Source organism: Zootoca vivipara, chromosome 4 (genome assembly GCF_965207765.1).
Source record: "Zootoca vivipara chromosome 4, rZooViv2.hap1.1, whole genome shotgun sequence".
Taxonomy (NCBI): domain Eukaryota; kingdom Metazoa; phylum Chordata; class Lepidosauria; order Squamata; family Lacertidae; genus Zootoca; species Zootoca vivipara.
The window spans coordinates 64,323,664-64,336,069 of NC_142587.1; the positions used below are offsets into that span (position 1 = coordinate 64,323,664).

General features: G+C 38.7%; 2 protein-coding genes across 5 annotated transcripts in view; one reads left to right on the forward strand and one right to left on the reverse strand.

The window, feature by feature from the left end:
- The window catches only part of RIOX2 (ribosomal oxygenase 2), a 69,397-nt gene that overhangs the window by 32,978 nt on the left and 24,013 nt on the right, over positions 1–12,406 (forward strand). The window lies entirely within an intron of this gene.
- CRYBG3 (crystallin beta-gamma domain containing 3) overlaps positions 1–12,406 on the reverse strand; it is a 63,026-nt gene that overhangs the window by 17,711 nt on the left and 32,909 nt on the right. For both annotated transcript variants that reach the window (XM_035116450.3, XM_088668029.1), the window contains exons 5-13: positions 11,562–11,609; positions 10,955–11,064; positions 8,041–8,185; positions 7,211–7,344; positions 5,081–5,195; positions 4,117–4,152; positions 3,353–3,486; positions 2,032–2,158; positions 569–711 (exon numbers count right to left, since the gene is read on the reverse strand). In XM_035116450.3, the coding sequence (XP_034972341.3) occupies positions 569–711; positions 2,032–2,158; positions 3,353–3,486; positions 4,117–4,152; positions 5,081–5,195; positions 7,211–7,344; positions 8,041–8,185; positions 10,955–11,064; positions 11,562–11,609 (992 nt within the window). The remainder of the gene's footprint in view (positions 1–568; positions 712–2,031; positions 2,159–3,352; positions 3,487–4,116; positions 4,153–5,080; positions 5,196–7,210; positions 7,345–8,040; positions 8,186–10,954; positions 11,065–11,561; positions 11,610–12,406) is intronic.

The following is a 12,406-nucleotide window of genomic DNA, read 5'->3' on the forward strand; positions in this document are numbered from 1 at the left end:
ACATTATGGATGAAGCCAAAAAGTTCATTATATTTGCAATCATATATCACAAGAACTGAAGAAGAATCTGTTGGATCAGGCCAGTGACCCATCTAGTTCAACATCCTGTTTTCACAGTGGCCAGTCAGATGAGGGAAGCCTCAAAGCAGGATCCGAGCATAGCAACATTCTCCCAGTTTCTTCTCTAGAGCAATTTTGGCCTTAAATGGAAAGTCTGGACTTTGAAGTCATCTTATTTTTACTTGTCATTTTGTATTGTATTGTTTAATTAATGTTTTGTACCAGTAGTTATTTTAAATTTATGTGGAGTGCCCTTATCCGAGTGGATTTCGTTGTTCCCGCAGAGGGGCAATGACAATAAAGATTATATTATATCATATCATATCATCTTAACTGGCACATAGTGGAGGCAAAATATAGACACTGTGACCAATAGCCATTGATATAGGTAACTTTCCCTGTAAGGTTAAGCAGAGCATGATAACTAAATGAAGAGAAAGAAATAAAGATTTGGAATGCAAGCAAGTTAATTATTTATTACTGCACAAAGATTCGAAACACAACTTACACTCCACTCTTCACATTAACTGATCTTGTGACTGGGCCAAATCCAGCCTGTTCCAAATCAGGAACTTCTTGATTGGAAATGTCCAACGACTTGCCGTTTTCCTCATCCGTTTCAAAAAGTGTTATTGCAGACTCCATGAAGTCCTGGAATTTCCAACCAAATTTTAGGGAGCATTAGATACAAGATTCTCTTTCCCCCTTCTTCAAACAACATAAAGCTGTTACTTAATAATGAACCCACAGTATTCTTCAGATATACATTTAGAGCTGACTTCGTTTTGAAAGAAAGAGGAATCTTTCATCAGGTCATCTGGATAGTTGCCACACAACTCTTGACCTGCAGAATTTCCTTGAACAAGTTCCACCTCCATATATTTCTGCTCATCATCACAATGGCCCTATCCAAAGCTAACACATATTTTCCTAAGCAGATTAAATGCCATTATTGTTCCTGAGCAATGAAATGTTAACAGCACCTTCTTAACATACAGCTTGTGTGTTTTTCTCTGACATCGCTAACATTCTTTGACAGTCTTTATGTAAAAGTTCTGTAGCTGATTGCAAGTTTGCCTTGTTCTTAAATGAAATCAGTTATATGTGAAAGATGAGTGTTTGAATATCTACAACAATTTTGCCCCTGCTAGAGACCAATGAACTATATTATTCATGGTGTTCCTCTCCCTTTGCTTGAATTCAGCAGTCACAATTTCAAGACTGTGGCTAGAAAAGAAAAGAAAGATTATGGCACCATTCCAGAGCTACTTACCTACCAGTTGTACACTAGATGTTATGGATCTAGGTCCAAATGAGTGATGATGGGATTGCAGCCTCATTTAACATTACATAAGAAGAACTGTTAACAACAAGCCTGCCACAGAGGTGTTTAACTCAAACATCTGAGTCAGGTTCAGCCTAGGAACTTGTCTATTTCCATCTTTTCAAGAATAATTGGTATGTCAAAGTGTCTCCAAAAAGAGTTATGTAGAACACAAACAACTATTTTCTCTCACGAAGGTGCCATGCATTAGACTGTTTATCCAGCCCCAGCGCCGAAGTTGGTTGAGCCAGTGACATCGTAGAGGGGAGGCTCCAATGCTAGCCCTCCCTCTCTTACATTAGAGCTCTCTCTCTGATGTTGGAGGAATAGATCTGATAATACAATTGCACCCCAAATCATTTTAGTGACCGTTGGGTCTCAGAAAAATCTGTTTTGAAATAGTTAAGATATTTGCAGAACTGTTAAATGGAAACAGATTTTCTACAAGGGATGTGGAAGATTTACTCAAGAATAAAGAATTATCACTTAAATAACTATAACTATCACACCAACCCTCCCAAGCACAAAAGCTCATTAAACTATAAAAATGTATCTGTATGTATTCATCTGTATGCCTTCATCTACAATGCCAATGAAAGGGGGTGAGTTGAATAAGGAAATAGTCGAGGACCAGAAGAAGTACTTACAGCTTGCAAAAATCTGAAAGACAGCAGAACACTTCTCACTCCACCCCAAGATTTCCAGTCTTCAAATTCTCCTTCCTCTAATAAGTATTGCTGGCCTTTATATCGTTCCCTCTCATAGGCAACCCATCTGCAAAACACACAGGGCAAAAACAGTATAATAGTTATAAATGAGTGCTACAACTATATCAACAATCATTAAGTATTCAACTTTGATATCCATCCATACAAAATACCATGTTCCAACAGATCTAGTGGCTTCAGCTTTTTCTAAAATAAAAATAAAAACCTGAGAAATAACATATTGGTATGCAAAATGATCTATGTATTAATGCATGTAACAAAAAGCTCCTGTTTAAACAATATCAGAGGGAATCCAGGTGAAAAGAAAAGAAAAATCATAACCATAACAAAAATATGTCAGTTTTTATTCCTCAATTTCTGCTTTTATTACTTCTAAAAACCACTTTCCTTGTATTTTATACTAAGTTTTACATTCTAATATTCAATTAATTTATACCAACCTTTCGATGCATTTTTTTCATATTTACTTTACTATTCCATACTTATTACTTTGTACATAAATATCACATGCCAGACTGCTTGTTTCCATTCATTTATGAATGGCATATGCTGTACTTCTAATACTTAGGGTGGGATTCAATGTTTGCCAGTGGACATGACAGGGGCTACTGATCCATTTCCAATCACAATTTGAAAGTGTTGGTACTTACCTATAAAGCACTATACTACTTGGTCCTTGAGTACCTAAATGCCTGCCACTAAAATCCCCTCAGAGATGCTTCTCCAGGTCCCCTTGCTTTCTGAGCTGAAGTGAGTTAGATGATAATTATGGAAAGAGCTTTTTCAGATGTGGTAATCCATCTCTGGAACACTCTCCCCAGTGAGGTTGTCTACATTTTTTATTTACCCAGGCATTTTCTCTTGTTATGTTGTGGTACCAAATGGTTTATTATCCACTGTTTTAATAACATTCTTATTTATAAAGTTAAACAGTTTTAATGTAAACATGGTTGTAAACAACTCTGGATTGTAATTTTTTTAAAGGGTTCACCAAATGTTCTAAATAAAGTGACACACATGACAAAGTAAATAGAAATGGGTGGTGACATCAATTTCAATGGAAAATGAATTTGTTAATGTTTACTGTGATGAGTTTCAGGGCACAGGGTTAATTAGGTGAGTTGGGATTTCCTATGCTCGCAGAAGAACAGATGAGATGAGGGACTTTTGAGCCTCAGGTAAGGCAGCCACAGAGAACATTTGCAAGGAAATTTTAAAGAGGAAACGAAATTGTACTTACATTCCACCAATGACACGTATTGATCCAATTCCCTGGAAATCATCAGGATTTTCAAAAAGGTTTGGAAAACAATCAGTATTTTCAGAAAGCTCTTTATGCCATCCTCCAAAGTATGGGGTCTCATATATTATCATCTGCAGAATGTGAAATAGTTGATCCTTTAAAATACATTTCTGAAATCCAGGTCTGCATTCTGTATAGTCTATGAAATTATCCTTACTTATCCATTTTCAATCATTTGATGCTTTTTTCACCCCGGGTACCTTAATTGTGGTACATCTGCTCTGTATGTGTTCTGTTATGATCTGAAGTGGCATGAATTAATCTGAGTTGAACTTCTGTATGAATACCTGGGCTTTCATCCAGAGTTCCCAAGAAAAGAATTCTGCTCATACAGGAGGAATACACTTTTTGCCATTCCCCGCCCCCCACTTCCCTCTGTTGCTTCCTGTGCTTTATGAATTTTTGGGCCCCTCTAGAATTGAGTGGGAGATGGTGGAGGATTTGCAGAGGGAAAGGAAGAAAATGGCAAAAATTATCTCCCTGAACCTCTCTCAAGTGGGAGCCTCCGCTGGCTCACTGTCACATCTGTGAATGGAAAAAGCTCTCCCATTTGTGGAAGGGCACCTCTAGATTCAACCCCATAGTTTTAAGAAAGGAATAGCAAAGTTAGGCATAAGAGACACCCCTGAAGTTCTAGGATTCTATGATATTGAAGGTCTTTAAAAACAGATTAGTTTACTGTTGCCAGGATCCATACTTACCTTAATGTTCGTAGGCATCTGAACCTTCAGGCCACCCTATAGTGTAAAACAAAATAACAAATTATCAGGTATGTAAAATTCAAATGCATGTTTCAGTTCCATTAGTTCTATGCAAATATGTATAAGTGCTATTGCAAACTGCCCTCAAAATTTGCTGAAGGATGGAAGAATATTGATTAGAGCTTCTCCATGCTCAGAGTGGATAAAACCTTTTTTATTCCTCTCACTGTTGTTATCATCAACATGCCTTTTAAAAGGGCATTAAATATTGATTCCAAAATAAGAAACACATTTATGAGTGCTTGATTGTTCCAGAAGAATTAGGAATTCTTCAACATGTGAATATGAAGAAAGACAGCATTCACATGGCCTGAACATCTTTACTTCCTGCAGAAGGGACTCCTATCTTTGGCAGGTTTTGAGGGGAGATGGCTGCTGACAGTGGCAAAAATGTTCATAGGGCATATAGAGAATTAGATTTCTATTGAATCCAAAACCAACTACATATCTAATTTCATTCATACAACAGCAATTTCATTTCTGGAAACTTCGTGGGAATATTAAGAACACCAACCCCACCTATTATCACATCCCATAAAGGCAAACAGAGGCTATTATAGTGCAGATCTCTGCAGTAACTACTAGGTACTAGAATCTTATATTTTTTTTAATGATTAATCTGAATAAATACTTTATAAATCTATTCTAATCTAGTTCTGATCATTTCAGGAGCACCAGGCAAACAGAATGTCAAGTCTAATCTAGAGAAATTATTGACCAAAAGGCTAATTCTTAGCTTTTTTTCAAGACTCAAAAGATGGTGTACTGAATCAGATCTGTACCCTGGGCTGATCTCAGTCAATGTGGGTGCTCAGACATGGAATAGATTCTGATTTAGATGCACGATTGTTGCAGAAGGGGATGGATTGGTGTATAATTGGTTGAAAAACTATTACTGCCTCACCATTTTCAACGGATGAAGAGATTTTACATCAGCTGCTGAAATTTCACATGGGCTGTGGTTTTCTTCCAAAACCATCACCTCTCCTTTGTAATTAATGTCTGAATAGGCAAGCCATCTATTAGAATGAGGAGAAAGTGGCTGATTAACCCAATTAAATTAATCAACAGTGCTGATTCATGTGCAGTTTAATTAATAAAAATGAACCTTTGATCTGTACCAGCAGAATTATCTAGCCCAGCATTCTGCCTCCAGCAAGGCTAGTCAGATGCCTCTGGGAAGCCCATAAGCAAAGCATGAAGGAAAACAACACTCATCCTGTTGCTTAATTCAGTATTCAGGAGGTGTATTGCCCCTGAACACAAAATAGGCCCAATGCCCTATTTTGACTACTAGCATCAAAAAATAATTATATAATGAGAGCGCTAGAAGGGACTCTAAATGCCATCCAGTCTAACTCCCAAAGCAGGAAGTTCACTACTACAGAATTCCATAAAGGTCTCTGCTTCCATCTAGTCTCTGCTTAAAAACCTCTAATGAAGAAGAGTCCACCTCTTCCTGGAACAGTTTGTTCCATGGTCAAAGTGCTCATACCATCAGGATTCCCCATCCTAATTGCTAAGTATGAATGATTTTTCTTACTATTTGAACCCATTGCTTCAGGTGCGATCTTCTGTAGTAACAGAAAACAAAGCTCCTCCATCATTTATGTGATAGCCCTTCATATATTTTAAGATGGCTATCATATTGGCTTTTGTCTCCTCTCCATGCTGAACCCACTCAACAGCATAATTGCTGTAAATAGTTGACCATTTAGAAAAAAACAGTGGCACCTCGGTTTTCCAACGTCTCCATTGACAAACGTTTTGGAACTCGAACGCCGAAAACCTGGAAATAAATGCTTCGGTTTTCGAACGTGCCTCGGAAGTCGAACAGGAAATGTGGCTTCTGTTTTGAGTTTTCTGTATTAAGATTTCTATTTTGAGGCTTCCGTTTTGAGTTTTCGGTTTTCTAACATTTCGAAACTCGAACGGTCTTCTAGAACAGATTACGTTGGAAAACCGAGGTACCACTGTATTAGTCCCATGATTCTGTGTATAGTTAGGCTACTTTAAGGCTTGAAGTGCTGACACAGAAATTCAAATAGCTGAAAAAGAGAGCAGAAAATTTTGACGGACTCAAAAAGCCAGTTGTCCCCTTCTAAAGATTCCGAGGCAGATTTTATTTGTGCTACTTTTAAGGGTAACAATAATAAAGCAATAGCATTAACAAAATAGCATATTAAAAAAAATAATGAAAGCAATGGCTTTAGACAACATGACAGTTGTATTTAAGGCTGAGCTGAAAGTGGAGGCGACTTGCAAATATGTATTCTTTCAGTGATTTGGAGGCAGGCAGTAAACAGGGCCAAACGTTTCTGCAGCACTTCCTCCTTCCCAAAACCCATTGCCCTCATTCTGAAGTGACTTTGTAAAATAATAATGGTGCCAATTCCAACTGGATATGTGGCTATGTGCTGGAAAAGTGATTCTTGCCAGAAACTTTTCATTTTAAAAGAAAAATTATGCAGTGGCAGCTGTCGAGGGGCAATGACTAGGTTTAAAAAATGAAAAAGAAATGCCAAAAAACAAACAAACTGATGACTAGGTTTAAAAAATGAAAAAGAAATGCCAAAAAAAACTGATGGGAAGAACATTTCAGAGTTGAATATTGTGGCACGTTGTATGCTATATGAAGATTTGGTGCAGCCATAATTGTACAGAATTATTACAGAAATTTTTTAGCAAACAGAATTAATTTTAGTCAAATCTGTTTATTTTACACTGATGGCAACAGAAATTGTCTTTAGAAAAGCAGTTATTTTAAAATCAGGACAATGCCTTTTGGGGTGCAAGCCCGTTAAATTAAAATGTAACCTAAATTTATGAGGGTTTTTCCCCCCTAGAGAGTATAAGCAAAATAATAACTTATGCTATAAATTGGAAATTACTGCTGCTTTCTGAAACACCCCATTATTTTGTTTCTTCGCTTCTCCTTATAAACAGCCAGCAACTGTTGATTGCTGACATTTTACATGCCACATCATTTTATAGGTTCACAAACGGATGTATTTATAATGGAACCTGCACTCACACTCCTGCTTTCACAAAAAGAGTATGTGGTTTGACTTCCAGTTCTTCTAAATTAGCAACTGCACTCTGGATGCAGACAGGAACATGGTCTGTGCTGTCTTGTGGGTAAAGCTCAATCTCAGGAACACTGCAATCCTGCAGAACACATCAGATAACAAAAAGAAACATGATTGTATGAGCTATGCATCCCTTGACTGTATTTATTTACATCCCATAAAACATGGTTCCATGAAAAGGGCTTCAAATGGGAGGTTAAGAATGGTACACAGCAGAGAGAAGTACTGACAATGGTGGGGAACCATTGTTGCTTCAGTGCCCTGAGCTACACCGAGGTCATTTTTTAAAGAGTTGTCGGATATGACTGTGATGACAATAAGCACTATAAAATAACCAACTTTCACAAAAGCAACTGCATTAGCAGATGCCTAACATGGGCAATATGGAAAGGGAGGTCTGAGGTGCAGCATTAAGAAAGATTGAGAAAGGTATCTGAAATTCCGAGTCTTCTCTAAAAGGGATGCTACCTGCACCATATCTTTAGAACATGGTAACAGTCATGGCTTCCCCCAAAGAATTCTGGGAACTGTGCTTTTGTTAAGGGTGCTGGGACCTGTTGCTCTGTGGGGAGTCTCCTAACAACTCTCACCCTCCTTAAAACAAACTACATTCCCCAGTATTGTTTGGTGGAAAGCCATGACTTTAAGCGCATGGTGTGGATGTGGCCTAAACCAAAATAAAGGAATTAACAGGTGGTGGTGGATGGGAGCAGAGAGGATTGAAATGGACTCTACTGTCATTGCCAGTAGAATCTGTTTTTCAGAGAGCACTCACCTTCACTACTTGTCTGATTGAACCAACTCTGAAGTTCTTTTGATGTTTTTCACTGTGAGGATTCAATAGATCATTCAGCATCTCCTCTCCTTCTTCTAGAACATATTTCTCACCCAGGAATCCTGGTTTCTCATACATAATCCAGCTATATTAATAAAATAAGCACAACACTGTAATCATGTACCAAGAGGTAGCTAACATAGCACCAATACTAGTAAGAAGCCATGGTTCATTTTATTACACTGTACCTGAAGAAGTGTGCATGCACACGAAAGCTCATACCAATAACAAACTTACCATAGTTGGTCTCTAAGGTGCTACTGGAAGGAATTTTTTTAAATTTTTTTGGTACTTTTGTAATTTCATCATTATGTGTATCAATACAGTTCAGCTTCATATTCAGTAATATTAAGAACAGATATTGTTTTCCAGAGCTTAGGATGATATAGTCTTGTAGCTATAATCATGTAAGATGGGTTGGTAACTTTTCAGACTGTGGGCCACATTACTTCAGTGGAAAGCTTTCAGAGCCCACATCTCTGCAGCGGGTGGAGCCAGAGGAACATTTTTTTAGTAAAAATAAAAATAGAGGAACCAATATGGGTCTCTTACAAGTAATCATTTCTATTGCTTAGTAAACTTACAAAACCATCAAAAATGGAAATAAATACACACTTCTTTATGACACTTCCAACACTTGTTATTCAATATGTATACTCTTTCTTTTATTATGTTTCAAAGGTGTACCTGGATACCTTAAACCATTTTCCTGCACATGAACCCACTACAAAAAAAAATTTCAAAATTCCCGAATATATTCACATGCCTAAAATATGGTGTTCTATAACTTAACATACACTTGTTCACTTTCTCTTCTTTGCAATAGAAATGTAACAGTATTTTATACAGTTCAGATAAGACATATTTTTAAATTTCAGATTTCTTTTTTAAAAACCGAGCATTCAAAATGAACATTCCCTTAAATTAGGGAACTTGCAGTCCTCCAAATATTGCTGGACTGCAACTCCCATTATCCCTGACTATAGGCATGTGGCTGGTGTGTGGGAGCTGGAAATCAACAATATATGGAGGGGCACAGGTTGACTATCCCTGCTTTAACTGGTTAATTTGCATTTACATTTCTCTATCAAATCCACAAAATTGTATTTATTCAAACAATGGAAAAACAGCAAATGTTCATTAAAATATTAATTTCACCATAGGACCACAATTAACTACAGTTAAATCTATCTATCTATTTGTTGTTAACTTTTGCATACTTCAGGAACCTGATTTATCTTCACTACAATCAGGTACATATACCGTGTTTCCCCCTTTTTAAGGCGTAGTCATAAAATAAGCCATAGCAGCATTTCTAAGCATTTGAGAAATATAAACCGTACCCCGAAAATAAGCCATAGTGATAGGCGCTGTGTGGAAGAGAGCACTGAGCTCCCCAAGTCAGCAGCAGCAACGCCAGCCGCAGCAGTGTTTGCTGAGTCCTTTCTTGTTTTTGGGACTTGGTTACTGTGCTGGCTTGGGATGGTGTGTGTGCAATTGCTGTTGCTGCTTCATGTTTTTCAGCTGGATTCTCTGGGTTCTAAGCACTTTCCCCCGTTTGTTTGCGAAGCAGCACTCGGCTGCAGCCCCTGCCTCTCCCGGCGGCTGCATGAATGCGAGGCTGGTCGATCCCCAGGAGGCTGCAGTTGATCGCTATCTCCTTTTCCATTTCTTTTGTCTTTGAGCACCCGGCCCCGCCCCCTCTCCCCTTCGTGGAATGAAGAACGGAGTTTTAGCAGCATTTCCTCATTATAAAAAAAAGGTCAGGAACTTTTACTTTAACCTCAAAAATGGGATATTTCCTCTCTCTAAAAACAACTCTGACCTGAACACCAATAAAACGGGGGTAGATCACCTCCAGTTTATAAATCCGCAAGTAGATCGCAGTCTCCTGGAAGTTGGGCTCTATACTTTGGCTGATTGCAAGTCTTTGCATCTTTAAAAAACAAAAACCATGCGCTTCTCAGTCTTAATTTTCCTTTAATTCATCCCCCTATACCCTCCTCCAACCATTGCCTCCTTCCATTCCTTACCCCCCTCCCTCTCTCCCCACTTCCCTCACTCCTGTGCAATCTCATTTAGTCATATACTTGCTTTTTCTGTTGTGTTGTCTATTTTATATTTAATATTATTACCCTTTATGATGTTATTTTTTCCCTTGCGATAATTATTTATTTTTTATCTTTAACTAACTTTCCTTTCCATATTTTTCCATATATAACTCAACACTTTCCCATTCCTTCTTAACTCTTTGGATAGAGTGCCCCCCATTATTGTTGTTAATTTTACAATTCCTGGATTTTTTATGGAACCGAACAGCTCGGGTGCTTCAGAATGTGCCTTCTGTTGCTACAGGGCTATGGGGCTTCACTATTTGACCCCCCCCCCCCCAGGTTGGGATTTTTAAAGTAGTTCTGTGGGTCCCAGGGCGCAGAATCACCCCCAATCCTTTCCTTTGTCTAAACAGACCTCTTCCCCCCTGACTTTGGAAGGCTGTGCTTCAAGGGTGATACCAGGGGTTTTTTAAGACCTGCGCCTCTTAAGGATTGTTACGGTCCATAACTTCCATTGCTTTCTACAGGGTTGGGGGTTTAAAGCACTGCCACCCCCACCCCACCCTGCAGGCGCTCGGAACTGGCAGCGCCAACAACGCGCCCAGCAGCGCGCAGAAGAGAGCACTGAGCGTCCTGAGCCAGTGGGTCCCAGTTGTACCAGCACTTTTTTTAAAAAAAGACACCCCCTGAAAATAAGCCGCTGTGTGTTTTTTTGAGGGAAAAAAGTTATAAGACAGTGTCTTAAAAAAGGGGAAACATGGTATAACAGTCACTTCACCCATAAAGTGCATGTTCCTTACCATCCTCTGACAACTCTGATCAGTGCTTCTTTTGAAAATACCCAGGCTGTAGCATCTATCACATCATGGTAAATTTCAATTGTGTTGCCGTGAACATCACAAATAACCATCTGAAATGACATGCGGTGGTGTTAAGGAAACACTAGCAAATTCAGTTTCCCATATATAACAAATATTCTGCTTGTTGTGTTTAGTTTTATAAAGGCTTTAAGGTCTTTGCCATGTTTACTTCATGGGACTTGCTTCCAAGTATATAGGACTGCAGTCTAAACCAAATCAAAAAATCAAATGGGTCATCCACAAATCATTTACAGTACACTAGTATATTATCACTGGTTTAAATGGAGCAAAATCAGTGAAAGTTGGATTATACTTTTCATATTAAATTAACTAATCAATGTTTTTATTAGTTGTTTGCTCTAGCCAACAATGACATTCAAGGAAAAAGTAGAATCTAGCAGCCAATCATCTTAATTACATCCAAGGAAAATGCAGAATCTGTCTACCTACCTACCTACCTACCTACTTTCCATTGCTTCACTCAAATGTGCATGGCAAAATAGTCAATATCTCATACTTGCTTATACGGTGAAAAGGTCACACTCACTTTCCCAGGTCTTGGATTGCATTTGAGTCCTTCCCTGCCAACAGGACACTGAAATTGAAATGAGGAAATAATTATTTAAGTGCTATAATATAATGAACTAACAATAGATATTTTAAGCAGTATGACTTTAAGGTAGGGATAGCTATCCTCATGGCTTCTAAATGCTATGGGACTCTAATGGTGTGTAATAACTACTGGCCAGATACAAATACCCCTTTTCAGGGTTAGGTAGTGCAGAGGACAGTGGCAGAGCAACTGCAAGTGGTCCTAGATGACATTGATTATCTGGATCCACGTCAATTGGGCACAGGCCTGGTTTTAGAAGTTAATCGCCCTTGGCTGATGCAAGGATTACGTTTATTGAGAGAGGGTCAGGGGGAGTGTGACCCTGTTGCTCTTACTCTCAGTGGCTTTTGATGCTACAGTGGTACCTCTGGTTACGAACGCTTCTAGTTATGCACATTTCGGGTTACGAGCTCCGCTAACCCGGAAGTAGTTGCTCCTGGTTGCAAACTTTGCCCCAGGATGTGAGTGGGAGACGCCATTAGTGAAAGCGCGCCTCAGGATAAGAAAGGTTTCAGCTTAAGAACAGACCACCGGAACAAATTAAATTCGTAACCAGAGGTACCACGTATTGACTACTGTATCCTCCTGGATAGGTATCAGAGGCACTATGTTACATTGGTTCTATTTGTAACTGTGCAATCGACTCCAGAGAGTAGATTTAGGAACATGTTCCTTGGCGCACTTGCATCTGCTCTATGGGGTTACATCTATGGATGACACACAGATCTATTTCTCCACAGCATCTGAATTAGGTGTGTGGCTGTGCTAGCCAGTGCATG